Genomic DNA, 20059 nt, shown 5'->3' on the forward strand with positions numbered 1-20059 from the left:
TGACTGTCGTTTTCGAAGTGGAGCAAATAGTAAACCCACCCTGAGCAAATAGTTAAATAGATAGACACGACGTCCCTCTGAAAATAGGCAATGTTAATGTATAATCTCTGTATCACAATAATATTATTGTCCTTATGCACTCCGGGTAAGCACCTTTATTGGCCTTTATGTGGAAAAAATGTATACTAAAGTTTTTAAGATAGCCTACACATGAACTGTGGATAACTTGTGTGACAAGTCACATAATTAAATGAAAATCGGAGCCACGGTTCATACTGATAAGACCTGTTTTACACTGTCTGTTTGTGTCTCGTGTTTCTCAAACAAATACCGGATTGACACCTCATCAAAAGATCGACAATACAATATTTCTGATTTAAATTTTTACTTAAAATACGAATTTATCCACTGATTAAAAACGAAAGGCAGAAAAAGCATATTGTAGCTACAATCAGGCACCAATGATACATATTATATCTTTTTTTTAACAATTGCGATAATGCAACAATAACGTTATTTACTGATCATAATTTAATATTTATTTATTTGACTGAAGACATACCAGGCCAAAGTCTCCTCCTGAGACACTTAGATTGCACCTGTCTTCCTGTCAAACGTGGTACTCCTCTTATCTACCATCGCTAAAGACAAGAAAAAAAACACAAACTGAATATTCTTTCTAGCAGTTAGGGACTTAGTGAGTGCTTCACCACTACACTACACTAAACGTTTTATTTATATATATATATATATATATATATAAATAAATAAAAAAATTATTCAGTATGCATTAAAACATAAACAAAGCTATTGCAAAAAAAAAAAAACGTTCTGTATAGCAACCGTTGAGGGCTATGGTGTTGAGGGTTCAAAAGACAATAGACAAAGACACACACATGGTATGCAAACAAGTTTTACACGGTTAAGACATCCCACCTCGACGTGGGCAGACATGGCTTGGAGGGACAATTCGGCACTTCTGGATTGGGTTGTGCGCCTTGTGATGTTGGTGAATAAGGCAGGAGACTTCATTCACACACCAATACATTCCTACCGAATGTCAGCAATCTAAATGAGATGGTTCAATAGAAATGTTAGTTAGTTTGTTGTTAGTCAGTTTCTGTTGAGTAAAGGCATGTGTGAAAGTGTGTAAACGTCTCATTTGGGCATGAAGTCAGTCTGAATGTTCGCCATTGAAATCGATGTATGAGTGAACACGACAGTGACCAAAGCTATTGCCTTGCAGCACCCGCAAAACCTAGCGCAACGTGCAAGAAGGCGTTGGACGTAAACAGTAAGTACAATTCGTTTACAAGGTCAATCCAGAAGAGAGAGAGAGAGAGAGAGAGAGGGAGTTGCCATGTGTGAAACCAAGTTGACAATTCCTTACAGTTTCAACCTCCCCACTAGATAATCGTTTTAAGGTCTGGGTGTTTTCATAATGGAAGGTGTGAAAATCAACAACTATTCCCCGCATTAAAAATGAATAAATTGAAAAAATGTTTAATTCCAGCAGCAATCAAGTAAGTGGAAGTTGAAAGAAGGAAAGAAGGGAAAGAAAGAAAGAAAGAAGAGAAAGCCCACACTGTACATGAGGATGATGATATCAGACCCTGTTTAAGACAGCCGAGGACAGAGGTGGCCAAAGCCTTAACCTTGTGCACTTTGACCAAAGAGTTAAGCCTCAAAAACAACCCCGCCTCGTGCTGCCAATTCAATTCAGTGGGGTTCATGCAGTATTAATGTAAGGGGGGGACAAAAAGACCCACAACAGACCGGTACATTATATATATTTCAACAAATTAATTGAATTGCTAAAATAACATGTTTAGGATGACACCTGGCAGGGGATGTATTTCTTTACACTGTACTCTAAAGTGAAGAAAAATATGTAAAAAATCATATGGCTGCTTGAAAAGGCTCCAAAATCCACACTTGACCTACCCCCTGTCAACACACTTCCCCACCCTTGCCATCATCCCTCGACCGCCATGAGCTTCTATACTGGTATGGTGGTTTAGTGCGGCGGTGGCGACGGTGGTCGTGTGTTTAGCGGATGTAAACATCCCTCCCCCAGTCGTCTTGGTTCTTGTTGCAACCCACGTTGTTCCCCGTCTCGGATGTGTCCTGGCAGTAGCGCTCCCGCAGCTTGGCGCGTCCGTGAGGCGGCTGCTGGTTGGGCATGGCGGGCTGGTTCAGGTTCTCCTGGTCGGGCTCCGCCCCCTCGTCTTCCCAGGAGGCCTGGCGGCTGTGGTGCGGCGCCGGCCGCAGGCCCCCCCCTCCTCCTCCGTATGGCTGGGGCTCCTCGCAGGGGTCCGTCTCGATGTCCATGCACGAGTCGCCAGCCTCGGTGTAGGCCGAGTCGCGGCTGCCCTGCGTCTCCGAGTCAAAGGTGTCTTGCCGGGACAGGCCCCGCCCACTGCCGCTCCGCAGCTGGCCACGCGAGGACCGCAGGTTTGGCTTCTGTTGCTGGGGATGTTGCTGAGGCGGTTGTTGAGGCTTTCCCCCCAGGTCTGTCACGTAGTCATGGAGACTGCCACTCCCACCGCACTCTGTTAGAGTGCTTTCTCTCTTCTGTTCTCCTGGTAACAGGTATGGTCCCTGGATTCAGCCATACCCATGTGTTATGGAAACAAACACGCACACACGCGCGCACACACACACACACACACACGCACACATTGCATGCAGAGAGACAAACGGTAAAGCAAAGCCATGCAGTTATGAGGGAGACAACAGAGATAAGCCTTAATAGGCATGAGTAATAGGCATGTTTGTTCTTGTCTGAACATTAGTATTCATGCAAAACAAGTTATTCGTAGCTGGGTTGCCATCCATATCCACACAGTCTAAGTGTGAGAGATCCTGTGAATGATGTTCAATGTTTTGTTGGACAGAATCTAACATGACCAATGGCCCTCACAAAGAAATAATATCAATTTAATTCTGAAAAACAGGTAAAGTTGGATGTAATAGTTGGATGGAAACACAGCATTTGTAATTTTGACACATTATCCTTAATAAAAAAAGTTGCAGTATTAAAACAATTAGCAGTTATACACACCTCACATGCATCCAATCTATAACATAACATTGAGCATTGAATCGCCCTCCAAACTATTACACATTCCCAGGCAGTTAATGGTGCTGTAGGTACAATTTCTAACATATAATTTGAGTGTAAGTTGATGCCATCGGTCAACTATGAGTGAGTGAAATGCTGTGTAAGAATATCTGTCTGGTTTACAACTCCAAACACTGAGATCATTTTGAGTTTAGACTGCGTACAAATTTGTTTCAGACTGTTTGACCAGTTTCTAGCATCTATACCCTGATTGGTTCAAGGAGTCCATCTTGCCTGTCAATCACAGGCACTTGAATGCAAATCTTAATAGCAGCGAATGGTAGGGTTGGAGGGAGCAGATAGGAAGCAGCCATTTCTTTATTGTTTAATGATTATTGTGATTGTTAATTAAAAAAATCTTATTCTGCCCTATTCTCCTTTTTTCGGCTGCCTCTTTGAACAACTCTCTAAACTTATCCATGGAAGCATTAATCAAAGTCATTACGATGTTATGTTACCATTTGATAACTAGCACCCAGTTCTGCACCCTGCTGTTAAAATAAACAAGAGTAAACAAGTGCTATATCAGGACAGAGTGGTTTCCAGAGGTCCTGTGTATGAGCATTCCATTAGCATTGCAGGGTTTGTGGTTTGATACAAAAATCTCACGGCAATGCTTTGGAAAGAAGCCTCTACCAAATGGCTTAGATTAGGATCCCTGAGCCACTCTGAGAAATATATGCCTTCCACTCCTTCTTAAGACCTAGTCCAAGTAACATGTGGATCCCAAGGATTTCATTATATGCTCTGTGCTTAAAGACCGGGTAAACCAAATTCAGTATTTTTCTTCTTATCATATTAATTAGGCCTTAAATGTGTCCCTCAAAACATATAAAAAATATTTTTCCCATTCATCATTTCCTTGAGGAGCTAGGCCTCAGAGAATGTTCTGTGTGCAGGTTTAAAATGGGCGGGTCTACATCGATGACCGCTTTACGTAAAGCGGTCATACTCACATAAACCCGCCCCCTGCTGCCCTCTAGGTATAAATACATTAACCGCGCACTAGCATTCTGTGGTTTCACCCGTCTATGGTTTTACCGCTCACGAGTCTGGTTTGAATTGTCAGTTTGCAGCTAGCTTGCCCGTTATGCCTCTTCAACCTCGTTGGTGCATCTTCCCTGGATGCCACAGTGGGAAACGTAACGTTAACGGTTCGTTTACTTTATTTAAGTTTAAGTTTACCTCTCCGGTGATGGGCGTGGTTTCCTGGCCTGCAGCGCACACGCCCCCACCGTCCTGAGCCAGGGATTACTGCTCATTTTTCATCAACTTTGAAGCATAATTTTATATACTTTGCGATTTTTTTAGTCCTTCAAATTTGGCAGGGTGGTTAATAATATATTTTCCTGTGGTATTATAAACTCAAAACCCATAATTATTCTTGGTTTACCCGGTCTTTAACCTTATGAATTGCAGTGTGGAGAAAAGCTCTTCCTGTTCATGAAATTAACTGGTGTTGACTACTGATCAGAACAAACTGGTTAGACCCAAAGGGTTAGTAAAATGCATAATTTCTGCTGGTGGCTGGCCAGAACACACCCATGTCAATCAGGAGAACAGGAACTATGGTTCATGTGTCAGAGAGGAGATGATGGTCTTGTTTGCTTGTTCGTCGTCATTCCCTGACCCCACCCCCCGCGCGTGACTAAGCTTATCTGCACAGTTCCCAGGTGCACAGTTCCCAGGTGTGTTTTATGTTGCTATCTGCAGGATGCATTATCGTGAGAACGCTTTATTCCCTTTTTCTAAACGGTAAGGCAGCGGGGCAGTACATATGCGGAGCTTAGGTTTTGAAGTAGCCGGATCCTTGTCTCCTTCCCCCCCCCCCCTCCTCAGGGCCACTAGAGAGTGTGCTCATCTTCCTTCCCCTCGACGTGGCCTTCCAGGCCGGGCCAAAGATCCAGGTTTCGGCGCAGGGAGGTGAGCACCTGTACCTGCAGGTTAGAGACGGGTTCTGGGGAGGCGGCCAGGGCGGCGGTGGCCATGGTGCGGTTCAGTAAGGGGTTCGGTGGGTTGCTGCTGGGGGGGTGGGTGGCCTTCCAGTAGGCCTCCAGGTAGTCAGCGAGGTGCTCACAGGCATCCTCCAGCTGGTTCTCGTCCAGGATAATGTCAAACAGTTCCTGGGCACAAATGGCAGATTTAGTTCACTTTGTCCTGTTTCTATTTTGTGTTTCTTTAGTTTCAGATCAAACTGAGATGGGTTTAGGGTCACAAAAGGGAACTCACAGGAGGGCACTGGGCCAACTTGTCTGCAGCGACCATCTGCACATTCAGGTGCTTGGCCTGGGACTTTCCTCTTGACTTGATGAGTCTCTGAAGCACCTAGATCAACAAAACACCACTCAATATCACCAGATGTGGCTGACACATAAACCACTGACCACTGACATCCTTGCCATATTCATGAACACATCATAAGGCAGACTCTAGTGAATGGTACAACAATAACAACAATCTATGTACACATTAGCTTAAGGGGATTATGAGGGGATTTCAGCGTGTTGGCAGGTAGATCATTCATAGCTTAAAAAAAGTCTTTGCATGCTATTGCCCGCCACCATTTTCACGTCACAGATTGATTAGGACAACTTGATAATACATTTAATTATGACTGAACCAGAACCTCATGTTTTGCGTTGTTTAGCATTTTCAATCCGTCATGGGACTGATATTGACTATAGGTTGGGTGTTGCCTTAAAGCAGCTGAATGGAATACTAGCAATAAGGTTAGTTCAATTAATCTTAATTTTCTGTCCATACCTTAGGAGATGCTATTTTGATGTAGACGATGATGGGGGCCAGGGAGGTCTTTGACAGCTGAGAAGGATGGTTGATGGTGTCTGCATCCAGGGCCACCAGCTGCAAGGTACGAGCCAGCTCAAAGATACGCTCAATCTCGCTCTGCACCTCGGCTGGATGTCCCGGTGGAGAAAAAGCATCCAAAGCACAGGAAAGCAGACAGTGAGATTTAACATCTGTTGACTAAGTCTAGAGCTCAATTCAAGAATCAATTGTTCCAATGTTGATTTAGTTAATTTATTATTTTACACGTTGCACACATGCATATAACCGGCATCTTAGTGTTACTGTCTCATGCACGTCGGCGACTATTGACAAGAAGAGTATTTAAGCGGATGAATCTGAGTGTGACAGTTCCATTTAGACACAGCTAAATGGAACCAGCATGGCAGTCTGCGGCTAGACGCCCCTGCATCCAGCCTGCAGCACCCCAGGCCCAGCCACCCCTCGTCCAGCCAGCACAGGAGCCAAAGGCCCCACGCTCCATGAGAGAGACGGGGAAAGACCCTGTCGTCCTGATGGACGATGGACCCAATTTCAAGTTCAAGTTCAATATTTTATTGCCATGTCAACACAGTTGATTGGAATTTGTCTAGGTTGTAGACAAATGTGGTTGTTAGGTTAGCGGCCAAACCATTGGACCTCCACCCAACCCTTCCAGACAGCCTTGCAATGGCCAAGTCAGCCAACACCTCCGCCAGGAAAGGCAGCATCCTAGGCCTGGTGATGCATGGTATAATCAGCCTCACTTGGCCGAGTAAGACCGATTGGAATCTGGGGCTGGGTGTGGCTGCACACCTGTTGCACCTCGAGCAATCAGTGTGCAAAATCAATGTGCAACCATCCATCTCCACATGCACTCGCAGCGAGATCTCCTGCATGGCAGTGGAGCACCATTATCAGGTTCATTTACTGCATCTTTTACAATAAACCGGATTCAACATCACCACCCTGCGTTCTTTGTCTGGAGGAGCCCAATACAAGTCACCTAGGTGGCGTGTATCAATTGGCTTTGCTACAGTCACCTTCTTCTGCCTATTATGTTCTAAAGAAAAACAGCAGACAACTGCAGTGGAATGATGGCTGCCAGAGAATGGGCTGTCACCCACTCTTTGTATTTTTGTAATTATCCACTTAAGACGTACCGTGAAAGAGACATGACAGGCAAGCAAACAAAAATGAAAGATGTGCCGACAAACAGGGCATGAATGAACACGACAAAGGATGGAGGGGGGAGCGGAGGGATGCAGTGTGTTTTTGTTCCTGCCAGGGAGAGGTAATACGTACCCAACACGTCTGGAGAAGTTGAGAGGTCAAGAGTGGGGCGGAAGGGAGGGGTGGGGGGTGGGGGGGTTGCACGGCAAGCGGACGGGCGGATGGGAGAGATGGGATGGGTGGGCGAAGGGCAGGAAAGACAGGATGAACAGAGAGAGAGACAAGAGGCCACATCATAAGACTCGGATAGAGCAGTTGGGGTAGGGCAGGATCATGGCTGAGCCCTAGGGCCCTATAGAGGGTTTGGTTTTGGATGACATATATATACCTTCTGCATTGGCTGCCTTGACAGGTCATTATGCGTATGAGATTGTGTTTCATATCGGATAGCCAAGCAATACCTAAAATGTCCTAGAGTGGACACTTAGTCAAGTAAAAGTTAAATCTTTATTCTAAATGACAAATTTAGCAATAAGTTGTATTCTATCTATGTTGTTTTGTTTAAAAACAGTTTTCTATGATGCCAGTCAACATAAACAAAACATTTTCCTGTTTTTAGTTCTGCTACGGACCCTCCTTGTATAAGACCAAGACATATTTGAGCACAAAATGCCCCCAAGAAAAGGGCATTTTGACATGAAATAGAACAAGAAAGAAAGTGAAGGTCATAAGATGATAGAAATCACATGTAGGGGAAAAAAACACAGAGTTTGGTAGGTATTCACACTCGATTATCCTTATCCTTACTCTCCATTGAGAAGCACAGTCCTTTCCATTATATCGAGGTATACCCAGGTGAAATAATGAACTGAACGTTGTGGTGTAGCCAACAATAGATTTCAGGGGTTCATAAAGTTTCAGTAGTAACAGAAATTGAAAATGACTGGCAAGGGTGTGAGGAATTTAAAGGTGACATATTATACCAGCTGTGGTAATGGCTAATCACACTCACACCTGGTGGTATAATCACCTTAAAAAAAATGCTAGTACTAGAAAGCTATAATTTCTTTACCAAATGATTTTTTACTAAATCACAATCTATCTACTACATGGAATGTCAATCTTCTGCTGATCTGTTGGAATTCTGAAAGTCATCAATATCTAAATACTTTCAACTTTATAACCTAAGGTCCATTTTCATTTAAATGAAAAGGAAAGAGGAATGTTACAAGAACGGTATTCCGGAATCTTAAGATTCCAACAAAAATAAAATGCAACAAAATACATATATTTTTTTATTTTCCTTTTGCTTGATATTTCAATCATTTTCTCTACTTTCGGGGAGTAGGTGGTTGAACCCAGTATCACCAGCCGGCTACACCACGGTGGTGAAGTACTTACCCAGGCTGGAGCGGGTGCTGGATCGCTCAATGATGGTGTGTTTGCTGGGGTTGTTGAGGACGGAGCGCTTGGCCAGGGAGATGTCCGCCGTCACCCTAGTGATGGATATCCTGCAACCACACATCAGAGAGTTAGTGGGTGGGTGGTCGGGGTCAGGACCTGGTTCAAGTTGCCGTACGCAAGATTCAAGATTCAAAGGTTTTTATTTGTCACATACTCATACAGGATGTGCGGTGAAATGTTTGTGTGACATACTCTGTATTTTCTGTGATTAAAAAAAGAAATGCAACACAATAGAAATAGATTGAAATACAATATAATTAAAGAAAAAATGAAGAATATTATAAATATATATATCAAATTAAAACTGGATAAACAGGGAGATGTGCAATATGGCCAGGGTTTAAAGTGTCAAAGTGCAGGGGGATGGGGGGATTGCCCAGTGGTCCGGTATCACTTAGCGACTGAGTTGGTCCACATCATTCTCCTACCTGCCCTCAAACTTGTGCTTCAGGAAATCGAAGAGTGCTTTCTGCATCATATCAGTCACCTGGAAACCAGGAGGCACAAGGATTAGGGTAGCTGGTCGCTCGGGGCAGAAATGTGTCCAGTGGTGTTGGTGCAGTGTGTAGGGGCTCACCTCATAACCCTTCAGTGAGGGTCCTACGAGGATGATGGGCCTCATGGACGGGACTACGTCGTAGGGGGGAACGTGCTCCATCTGCTCCAAGGTTAATGGGAGAGGTGAATATAAAAGCAATGTAACGCACCGGTCCACTCTCGAAAGAACACACACAAAACACACACTCACAGGTATGCTCACAAAATGCACATGCAGATAGAGACTCTTCCATTGAGATGTGCGAGGCTCATAAATGAATTAATACACACTAACCACACAAGGAGTCAATGGACCCCTCTTGTTCCTCCTGCCGGCATTCAACAACCAGGTTGTGGATGTTTGTAGGTTTGTGTGTGCGTGTAGGAACTGGGGTGGGGGGGGGGGGCAGTTCTGCAATTGAAGCCAACTGTTCCTTTAACTGCTCAGGTTACAAGCCAACTGTGCCTTTAATCTGTCAACTGCTCAGGTTGTAACCTATGATTAACCCTGCTTAGAGAACAAGTTATAACAACTGTGAATAAGTATCGGAATTCTACAGACTTTTATAAAACTTAAACATGGGGCTGCACCTTACATAAGGTGCTGCACCGCAAATCCCACCCACCCAAATTTTCTGAGGCTACAAACCTGTTGCACATTGAGCACATCAGTGTGCAGATGTGTGCAGTTTCACCAAGGTCCATGGTCGATCATCCACACACACTCCCACACTAACAAAGCCATAGAAAACATTTGTTTCGATTTAATCTTGCTTTTAGGCTATAACAAATTTTTTTCGGGAAGATTTCTTTGTTACAGCATGGGTCTACAAGATGAAACCAAAAAATGGAAGAGCAAGCCAGCATCGAGAAGGAGGAAGCTGACAAGACGTTAGGTCAGGCCTTGTTCCAATTCTGTCCCTACTCCCTACCGCTCTGTTTGGAATGACCCCTAAACTATGAAACAGGACAGATTCATTACACACTGTAGCGATAGTCTTGTGGCACACAAATGATAAATTTGAATAATAAATGATGAATTTGACACAATTTAATTAGATTTTTTATCAACAAAACCAAAACAAGTTAACATTTAAGATTAACTTATTGCTAAAATATAGTTACATTTGTGCTCTTTGCGTTGACGGACCTTCCATCTGTAGCCATGGATGTATAATAATGTGCTCCATTCGTAGGGCCATCTGGAGGGCTAAAATAGCACTGCCATTACACCCATCGTCCAACTGGGACACCCTACACTACGCAGGAGCGAGCAAAAGGTAGTGGTAATGTGGAGATGTAGGGAGTCAGGACAGTATTGGGACAGGGTATAAGTGTCATTAAAGAACCAAACACACTCACCGATTTCTGTTTCTGTTTAGCGGGCCCACCTACGGTATTCATTCAGCAAACACACAAAACAAGGCCCACCAGAAAAATAGCAAGACAGGGGAGACAGGGACAAAAGCACAAACTTAGTTCACATTGTGTTAATGTTCCACTCAGATGAGCGGGGACTTTGAGAGGCACAAGCACAAAACCGTGCAATCTAGTGCCCTGCCTCTCCCGGTGGACACACACATAAACAAACCAAATCCAAACACATCTCTGCCTTACCATAAGAGATCCCGAACTATCTGGGCCAATCAGTGTTAGATGCAGAGAACAGGCATTCAGAACGGCCGATTTTGGGGGTGGGTTAGTGAAACAACAGAACCGTGACATTCTGGAAAGCAGGGAAGCAGTAATGCCTGGAAGCATCTCAAAGGATAAGCAGACTGAGAGCTCATGGTGGGTGCATGTTGGTTGGAGTTTGTGGTGGTGGGGAATGGGGGGGGGGGGGATTGGTTAGCAATGCCAGCTCGTGGCTGGGAATCTATATGCAGTTTCCCAGGCCTGCAGTGTTACCTTCTTAAAGAAGGGCAGCCGATGTGCGTTGGCCTGTGGGGAGGTGACGCTGCCAGAGGTGCCCTTAGGGGAGCGAGGGTCCCCCTGACTGTCAGGGGGCTCCTCAAAGTCCAGGTCGAGAGGGTCAACATCAAAGGTCACTGTGGACATGTCGACGTGAGCTGGGGAGGGGGGAGGGAGGAGGGGAGGCAGGGTGGGAGGGGGGTGGTACATAGAGAAAGGCCGGGAGTACAGCAAGAAAAAGAGTGGGAAGTAGGAAGGGTCGAATGGAGGAAAGGATGGGGAGAAAGTAACACGAGAGAAGAAAAGGGGAAACGGTAAAAGAATCGAAGATAGAATGAAAGCATGTGAGATGCAGTGGCAGAAAAAACTGAAAAAGGAAGAGGAACTGCAAAAGGCGGTACAGAGAAAGATGTCACAGGTTTTGGAGTCAACGGGGAAGGTGCATCGTCTTAGCGAGAGACATCGGTTACTGAAGGTCTGACGGGTTGGCCTTGTGAGCCCTTCCTGAATTTGCGTATCACAATGAATAGCAGTCTGGCCTTGAATGGATAGCACCCACCCTCCACCCGAATGCTGATTGGTTCTAGAATTTAACCTTCTTTAGAAATGCTTTCTACAGGATCAAGGCCAGATTCATCTGCAGCGAGAAACAGAATTTGTACTTTTTGAGATTACGATCTCATGAGAGTACCAAATTGGACATTGAATTACAAAGACAAAGAGACCGGGTGCTATGTGACCTTATTACACGGCTCTTCTCAATGCTGTGGAACGCTCCGTTCACTTGCATGGGCCTTCCCGACTTCCGGTGGTGATTTCTTTTTCGATAATGACCGTTGCTAAGCATATAATGACCACTGTCAAGGAAAGTGGCTTTTTTCACACTACGAATGCTGGTAACAAATCAATTGTAAAAAGACACACCATAGCTGCTTTCACATATGAACATACAACCCACTGTTGTCCCGCAATTCTCCCGACGGGCCTTATATGTGAATGACATAAGCAGTAAGCAGCAATAAGCAGATAGCAGATATCTGCTTATAGGTTTGAATATGGTCGGAATGAAGCGGCCACCGATTCTTGACAGGCTGGGTACTTTATTCTTAGTTTCACTAACTTTACAGTGCACGTTTGCACAGACACAACCAGACTCGTTCATTACTTCACTAAACTGACACGCGCTACCGCTCGCTCTCCTCGCTTGTCCACTCACTCACACACACACTGCCATTCTCGTGCACACACATGCGCTAACTCTTGTAACAATTATTATTGACAACAGTTAGCTGAACATTATAGGGTCCCGTCCTTCCACTGTTTTCCTTCCCTGTTTTCTCAGTTAAACACAGAAATCAACTACATTTGTAGTTGTGAATGACCCTCACAGTCAAACCTCCTGATCTACAAATGCGGAGAAAAGACAGAGGATGTGTGAAAACAGCTCATGTGAATTTTTTTTCTCATTTTGGCAAGTAGCCGTGTAAAGTGGGATAATATATAGAATGTCGCCGGTCATTATCGGGAAATAAAAATGGAACCCAAAAAAATCAGCATGTAAAGTCAGCCAAATTGGCATGAGAGGGTTTTTTTTTTTAAGATGCATGAGATGCATGGATCAAGACTTTTGTGCTACACCCCTGTGTGTCACCGAGGGACTCTACTCTACCCAATTACTGAGCTCAAATGATCCACAATGTCAAAATTCATAAATCAAGAAACTTATATAAACTTATATGAACTTCCAACGCGAAGCGGAAATAATTATTTCCCGATAATGACAGGCATTCTATACATTATCCCTTACATATGAAACAACAGAGGATAAAGTGGATTTGAAGCACCAGAGAAATGATACAGCAACATGGGGCGTTACTAAATTATTGCAGGTTGGGTCATTGGTGTGCTTTATAGAATGATAGGAAGGAATGAAAATAGAAAGACAAAAAAGCCCAAGCGGAAAAGGTGCTTTGACTGAAGAGTTGTGTCACAAAGGAATAATATCTAATTGGTATTAGGGTTCTGCTGTGAGTAGTGCTACGGCATATCATAAATGAACTGTACACAGACCCTATTTGTCTTATGTCCATAATAAATATATGGTTATATATATATGAATCTTGACATTGTGGATCATTTGAGCTCAGTAATTGGGGTAGAGTAGAGTCCCTCAGCAGGAACCCAATACACTACCACCTGATAGCGTAAATGACAGGCATGTTCTGTCCGACACACAGGGGTGTAGCACAAAAGTCTTGATCCATGCATCTCATGCATCTTAAAAAAAAAACCCTCTCACGCCAATTTGGCTGACTTTACATGCTGATTTCTTTGGGTTCCATTTTGCTTGGAATTACTTTAAGTTGCCACTATATGAGCTCACCTTGTCCCACATCCTCAGTAACATCAGGAGAAAATGTGGGACCTGCTGTTGCCCAACTCGCCAATACTTAGGGCAGTGTGTTTCATATTTTTTAGCTTTGCTAGGTATTTTATTTGTTTGATAGATATGTCATATGACATTGTAGGTATAATGCTAATTGATTTATGATGCAATGCATTTATGCTCCAAGCTAGATCCCTGGCTGACTGCCTTCAATCTAAGCAACTGCTGATATTAGCTTAAATCATTTTTAAACCAGGCTTGCCATCTCTCACGCATCTGGTGTGTCACACACACGCAAGAAATGTCATGGCAAAATCAGGCACGATCAGAGAATACCTCATTTTCTGAATACTATTATTCTCTGATCGTTGATTCGCTAAAACCTTCCAAAAACTTGCACTTGATACAGTTGCATGTAAAAGGTTCAGAAAGAGTTCAGAGCATGGTACAGAGTTGGAGACCACTGATTCATTTGAAAGTTTGGATGACAATCAAGGTAAGCAGAGAAATACTATTTATCTGCTTACCAACATCATCCAAACTTTTAAACGTTGTAGCTCACTCACGCACGCACGCACAGACCAAATCATTTTTTTCTCTTTAGCTGTTCTGGTAGAATCCAATGTTCGGTCTGAAGGAAACTTGTGGGTTGTGGTTTTCCAGGGAGGGGGGTTAACTATTATGTTTACCTTTTGTTTTGAGATTTCTTATTTTTTTGATGTTGTTGTTTTTAATTTTTGCAAAACAACATCTTTATTCTTTTGAAGTGCAATCAATAAATGAATTGTACATTTTGTAAAAGCATTTCCAATCCATTAGTTTTATTTTTATTTTACATAAATCATGGTTTATACTAAGTAAACAAGGACTGATCTTTTTTAAATTAGGGTTGCCAAAATTGTCAGTCTGCACTAAAATTTCAGGATCACTTTACAGAGGATCACTCCAGCCAAAGTTGACCCTGCTTAAACCATTGCTGTTAAACCATTCTTAAACTGGTGTGTTCATCTTTCTTGTTGTTTTCCATAAGCTTGTCTTTTATCTCTTTCCTTTTTTCTTTTCTATTTGTGAACCCGATTTGCCTTTCTTGTGGAAAGACATTGCTGTCGTGATGCAAATTAGCCCCCAACCATTAGCAGTCACTCAACTTGCGATTAGCTGTTTTTTTGGGGGAATCCTCGTGCAGGTTTGGACTTTTGCTTTGAATTAAAAGTTGCAGGGGAAAGGAATAATATCCATTTGGTCAATTTAAATGCGTCTGAACGTAAATGATTTGGGCTAGGCTAGTTATTGTTCATTTGAAATAAAGCCCTCCTCCAAGTCAGGGGCAGCGGCCAAGTTGAAGTCAACGTAAGCTCGCAAACTTTTTGCTGTCTATCAAGCAGAGACGGCTTTTCATTGGCGCAAAAAAAAATCGCCCTCGCCCTTGCAGCAGTGTGCGTCCCAGGCCAATGGTATGGCTTTTCTGTTTTTTTTATCATCACACGATTGGACAATTCAGCGAATCAATCAAATAAGCTACCTCCCGCAGCAACACTCGCGCAACACAACTACAGCAAAGAAGAGATAAATCGCTAACTAGCAGAGAGTTGTAAAAGCATTTTTTCTATTACTGCACCCCACCTACAATTTTTATCACCAACCGCCACTGGATATAGCATATCATCAATGAACAGTACACAGACCCTATTTGTATATTATATCAATCAAATGGATCAAATAAAAATTATATAAATATAAATATGGTTTAAATAAGAATTTTGGTTTGGTAATTGTGAAGAGTAGAGTCCCTCAGCAGGAACCACAATAGACCATCTGCGTGAATGAGAGGCTTGTTCCATCCGATAGTACAGCTGTTACCGCAAACTTTTATGGACGTTTTAATTGAATTTCATTTGGCGCTTCTCCCACTGAAGACAATTTACATTGTGTGTAGCCCTGTCCAAAAATAGTATGTTCTTGTGTTTGAAATTATATAGACAGAATTATTTTCACATATATCTGTGTGAAATATTTTAAAATAAACGATAATCGATAATCCATGTCAATATATTACAATATTTTAGCTACCATAACCTGGATTCAATATTTATTGGATGGGTAGCGAGCATTTTAATATTCCAGTAATAATGCTTTTATATTGAATAAGAATGTGATGTCAGGCTTGACTTTATCTGACCTGTTGCCACACCTTGGATTTTGGTGAATTGACGCTACTGAGTGCGTTGTGCTTTGAGTTTGGGTTTGTATGATGAGAAGAGATGTCTGAGTGTGGCGACAGCCTGTGTAGAAACTGTTCGATTCGATCGCCATGGCAACAGGGAGGGTCTGTGCTTTCTCGATGGCTGCCTCGCTATTTGGCAAAGGAGAAGCTGACATGCATCAGAATCAACATCATGTGTTACATTCACACATATGTAGCATAACACCGTACGCATGAATGTATCGGAGGTCACAAACTAGCAAAAGGCAAAAGGCCACAAACTGTTTCTTTCCACAATTTATTCGCTGGTTCTTTTAGTCCAAAGCGATTTATACAGTGAGCTCAGTTACAGGTCAGTAAGGATCATCTTGCTCAAGAGGTTGGACTTGTAGACGGTGGACCTCGCAGGGGATCGAGTACCGTTCTGCTCAGAGACAGAAACGATGACACAGGGTTTGACAGAAACTATACTGTCAAACCCTGTATTCTACCGCACAGGGATTATGTTTATCCGACCTGCATGGTATTACCTTACCCCGATTGTGTTGGCATTCCCAAATAATTTCACAATTTCACCCTTTTATATTGAATAAGAATGCAAGTAGTGTGAGTGTGCAAGTGTGTGTGTCAAGAGTTTTGTGTCATGCTCAAGAAGTGTGTGTGTGTGTGTGTGCACAAGAATTTTCTTTCATGGGCAGGTAGAATGTGTGTGTGTGTGATAGGGTAGGTGTGTGCAAGGGTATTAAATATGCGTGCATTCAGCTTGTGTTAGCGCTCTCTCTCTCTCTCTCTCTCTCTCTCTCTCTCTCTCTCTCTCTCTCTCTCTCTCTCTCTCTCTCTCTCTCTCTCTCTCTCTCTCTCTCTCTCTCTCTCTCTCTCTCTCTCTCTCTCTCTCTCTCTCTCTCTCTCTCTCAGTGTGAGTGAACAGGATGGGTGACCTCACCTGTGCCAGGTGGGGTGGGTCTGCGGGTCCCCGTGGCAACGTCCAGGCTAGAGCTCCCGCCAGATTTACTGTTAAGCGTGACAGAATATTATCAGCTGAATATACAATCTCATGTACTTGTGCAAGTATGTCCTTGCTGAGCTAGTCCTGCAAGTGTCTAAGCTAGCATGAGCAATCGGAAATAACTGCATTGTGCAATGTAACAAATATCTTGGCAATAAATCTCTTCATTTCTGGTCAGTTTCTTCTGGAAAAAAGCACTTTGCAGTAGGCAGCGAGCAACATATGTAAGACCAGACCATGAAACAATCCCCTAAAATGTTCCATGGTAAACACACCACCTCATCTCTGTGTGAAATCAACTGAATTCAATCCATATGTCCCCGAACCTGGTGTCTGATTAGTGTCACGGGGAGGTTTTCGGTTGTCTACAATCTCTAATATCCATGTCGGTCGATCCTGGTGTCTGATTGGAGTCCTGTGTGGGAGGGTTTCCCCACTCTGTTATCCACTAGGTTACCTGGAGCTGAGTCGGTTCTGTCTCATCCTCTGCTCCTGCAGCAGGCGGGTGTTCTCCAGTTTGACAGGGCTGGGGATGAAGCCCACCTCGCAGCCTTCCTTCACCAGCCGGCCGATCCACCAGTCGTTGTTGTACTTCTGTGGAAGGCAGCATGCGATGCTAGACGCTAATGCTCCCAGTGACAATGGCCTTAAGCACAAGCATTTTTGCCCCCGTTTGCTCGCACTTGCCGCCGCCCTCGCGCCCTCGCACGCACGCACGCACACACGCCCGCGCGCACACACACACACTCACAGAGAGACAGACAGACAGACAGACAGAGACACACACACACACACACACACACACACACACACACACACACACACACACACACAGTTGTTTTGGATCACCTCTTTGATGTGCAGGAAGTCTTTGGCTTCGAAGGATATGGCCATGCCCTGCACAGGAACTTCATCGTTGGGCCCCGAGTTGTATCCAACGTTTGTCCGCACAGCAAAAGCCACGGGTTTGGTCTGTGTGGACCAATCATGGGGTTCAAGGTAGATATGGTGGCAATCAGAGAATACCCAAACAATCAGATAAATCAATAACAATTAACTGCTGTCCCAGTCCTGACATATACAGCTTTCATTATTGCTATTAAATAATACATGAGACAGTTCTGAATCTAGGGCATCTAGGGCTGGGCAAGAATTCAATATCCTTTTTTATTGTCTTCTTATTTGCTATTGTATTTCCATGAGGTGAAAATATTGCCAGGTCATGATACCCAGTTTTGAAAATCAAAATGAATTACCATGAAACAGTATGCCCTCAAATGATGGACATAGGAGGTTTGAATGTAATTACTCTCCATAAGACTGTTTCAGTTTGTATTTGAAATGCAATAGCCTATAGTGTTCATTCTCAAATTCCACATGTTCATCGTGATAATACGTGTTTCCATATCGCCCAGCCCTGTCGGCATCTGTCGGCACCTGTCCAGCTCCGGACAGGAAGCCCACCAGACAGGGAATGAGCGAGGAAGGGATCGGTTGTGATTCGCTCAGGCTCGACCTCTGACCTTGGCCTTCTCGAGAGTGGCGAGGGCCTGCCTATCCGCCTCCTTCCTCAGGGCCTCTGGGTCTTCTTCCAGGGACACGTCCGAGTCCGATGGCCTACTGGTGTAGGAGTCTGCAGAGCCCTGGGGGGACACAGACCATCACAGTCAACACACCAGGGCTATACTGGTGATCAACACACATCGGTTATGCTGGTGGTCAACACACCAGGGTTATGCTGGTGGTCAACACACCAGGGTTAAGCTGGTGATCAACACACAAAGGCTATACTGGTGATCAACACACAAGGGCTATACTGGTGATCACTGACACTCCTGATGAACACATGAGGTCTATACACCTGATGAACACATGAGGACTATACTCCTGATCAACACATGTGGACTATACTCCTGATGGACACATGAGGACCATACTCCTGATCAACACATGTGGACTATACTCCTGATGGACACATGAGGACCATACTCCTGATGAACACATGTGGACTATACATAAACATAGAAGGGCTATACTGGTGATCAACACTCCAGGCCTATACTGGTGATCAACACTCCAGGGCTATACTGTTCATCTATAACACAGGTGGACTGTACTGATGATCAACACAAGTGGACTGTACTGATGATCAACACAAGTGGACTGTACTCCTGATGAACATATACAGACTATACTTGTGATCAACACATATTGCAGGCATTGGTAAAGATAAGTGACCTGGGGCCGTATTCACAAAGAATCTTAGGGCTAAAAGTAGGTCATAAGTGGCGAATTTAGGAGTAACTCCTAAAAATAATGGGCGTGTCAGTCTTAAATTTAGGACTCCTAACTTTTTTCACTAAGAGCAATTCACAAAGTATTTTAGGCCTAAAAGTAGCACCTAAGTCTAGGAGAGCTTAAAAGTCCTCGAAAGGACTCCTAACTCAGTATGACCTATTCACAAAGAATCGGAAAAATGGCTGCAATGTGACCGAATGCTTTGGAGACAATGGAGGACAGCGAATTGATAAGGCGATATAGGCAAAATCGTGAGGGTATCAAACTTGTGGTTGAATTAGTGAATAACACTCCGATATTTAGCAACAGGGAAAATGCAACTTTGCAATGACAACGATTTACGAATATCGCAACCATCAGTGATGGTTAAAACACACGGGGCAATGTTACAAATGTAGGCCTGTGGGTTAGGATTAGGGTTAGGGTTAGGGTTAGGGTTAGGGGTTAGGGTTAGGGTTAGGGTTATGTGTACCTTAAATCATCCTTAATTATTTAATATATAAATATAAATAAATCACTTAAACCATCATTATTTGTCTCATGTATTAATAGTAATGCAACACTTTAATCATCTTTTTTTTTTCAAATAAAAATAAATGGTTTGAAGTAAAAAATAATAGGCCTATAACTACTCTTACTTATGATTACTATCTAATCATTTATTGTAAGATAATTTTTTGTAATGAGTTTATAATCTGCTCAGTAAGGAGTCGGGAGTCGGACCAGTTGGGCTTTCACTTGCGTTTCACGTTGTCTTCTCCTTCATTCATCATGATAGGAGGACTTGAACGGTGGTATGGGCTGATATTGAAAGTGTTTAGTGGCGTAGCCACGGGTGTGCATGGGTGTGCCTGGGACACCCAAGCGTGGTCCTGGCACACCTAAATATTTTCAGAATGAATTCATTACAACGATTTCTTTCAATTGAAAGCAAAATGTGACAGAGAGCGCGGTGAGCGGTGCGCGTTGCACTAGGACTGCGTAGTGACCGGTCTAGGTCCAAGCATTCGCTACCACAGAAGCGGGGCTGTGAAGGAAACCCCCCTATTGGATTTTGCGATTATATCCATACATTTCATTCCCCCATGTAGGCCTACAGTGTGGAGTGATTTAGTGGGGAGCCAGGGCTGCTTTCAGGATGGTCGTATTGATCACTCCCGACCCTGGCTCCCA

The 20059-nt window shown here is 43.7% G+C and overlaps 1 protein-coding gene across 1 annotated transcript in view; it reads right to left on the reverse strand.

Annotated features, from left to right (window-relative positions):
• Positions 1-368: 368 nt before the first annotated feature.
• cacnb1 (calcium channel, voltage-dependent, beta 1 subunit) overlaps positions 369-20059 on the reverse strand; it is a gene marked incomplete at its 5' end in the record, with an annotated part of 28261 nt that continues 8570 nt past the window's right edge. The window contains 12 exons of the mRNA XM_084488550.1: positions 369-2601; positions 5062-5247; positions 5354-5449; positions 5888-6039; positions 8483-8592; positions 8974-9032; positions 9123-9203; positions 10991-11151; positions 16526-16593; positions 17046-17182; positions 17438-17560; positions 18112-18246. Coding sequence (XP_084344676.1) covers positions 2050-2601; positions 5062-5247; positions 5354-5449; positions 5888-6039; positions 8483-8592; positions 8974-9032; positions 9123-9203; positions 10991-11151; positions 16526-16593; positions 17046-17182; positions 17438-17560; positions 18112-18246 — 1860 coding nt within the window. The 3' untranslated portion in view covers positions 369-2049. The remainder of the gene's footprint in view (positions 2602-5061; positions 5248-5353; positions 5450-5887; positions 6040-8482; positions 8593-8973; positions 9033-9122; positions 9204-10990; positions 11152-16525; positions 16594-17045; positions 17183-17437; positions 17561-18111; positions 18247-20059) is intronic.

Source organism: Micromesistius poutassou (assembly GCF_964030765.1).
Source record: "Micromesistius poutassou genome assembly, chromosome: 1".
In the NCBI taxonomy this organism is placed as follows: Eukaryota; Metazoa; Chordata; class Actinopteri; order Gadiformes; family Gadidae; genus Micromesistius; species Micromesistius poutassou.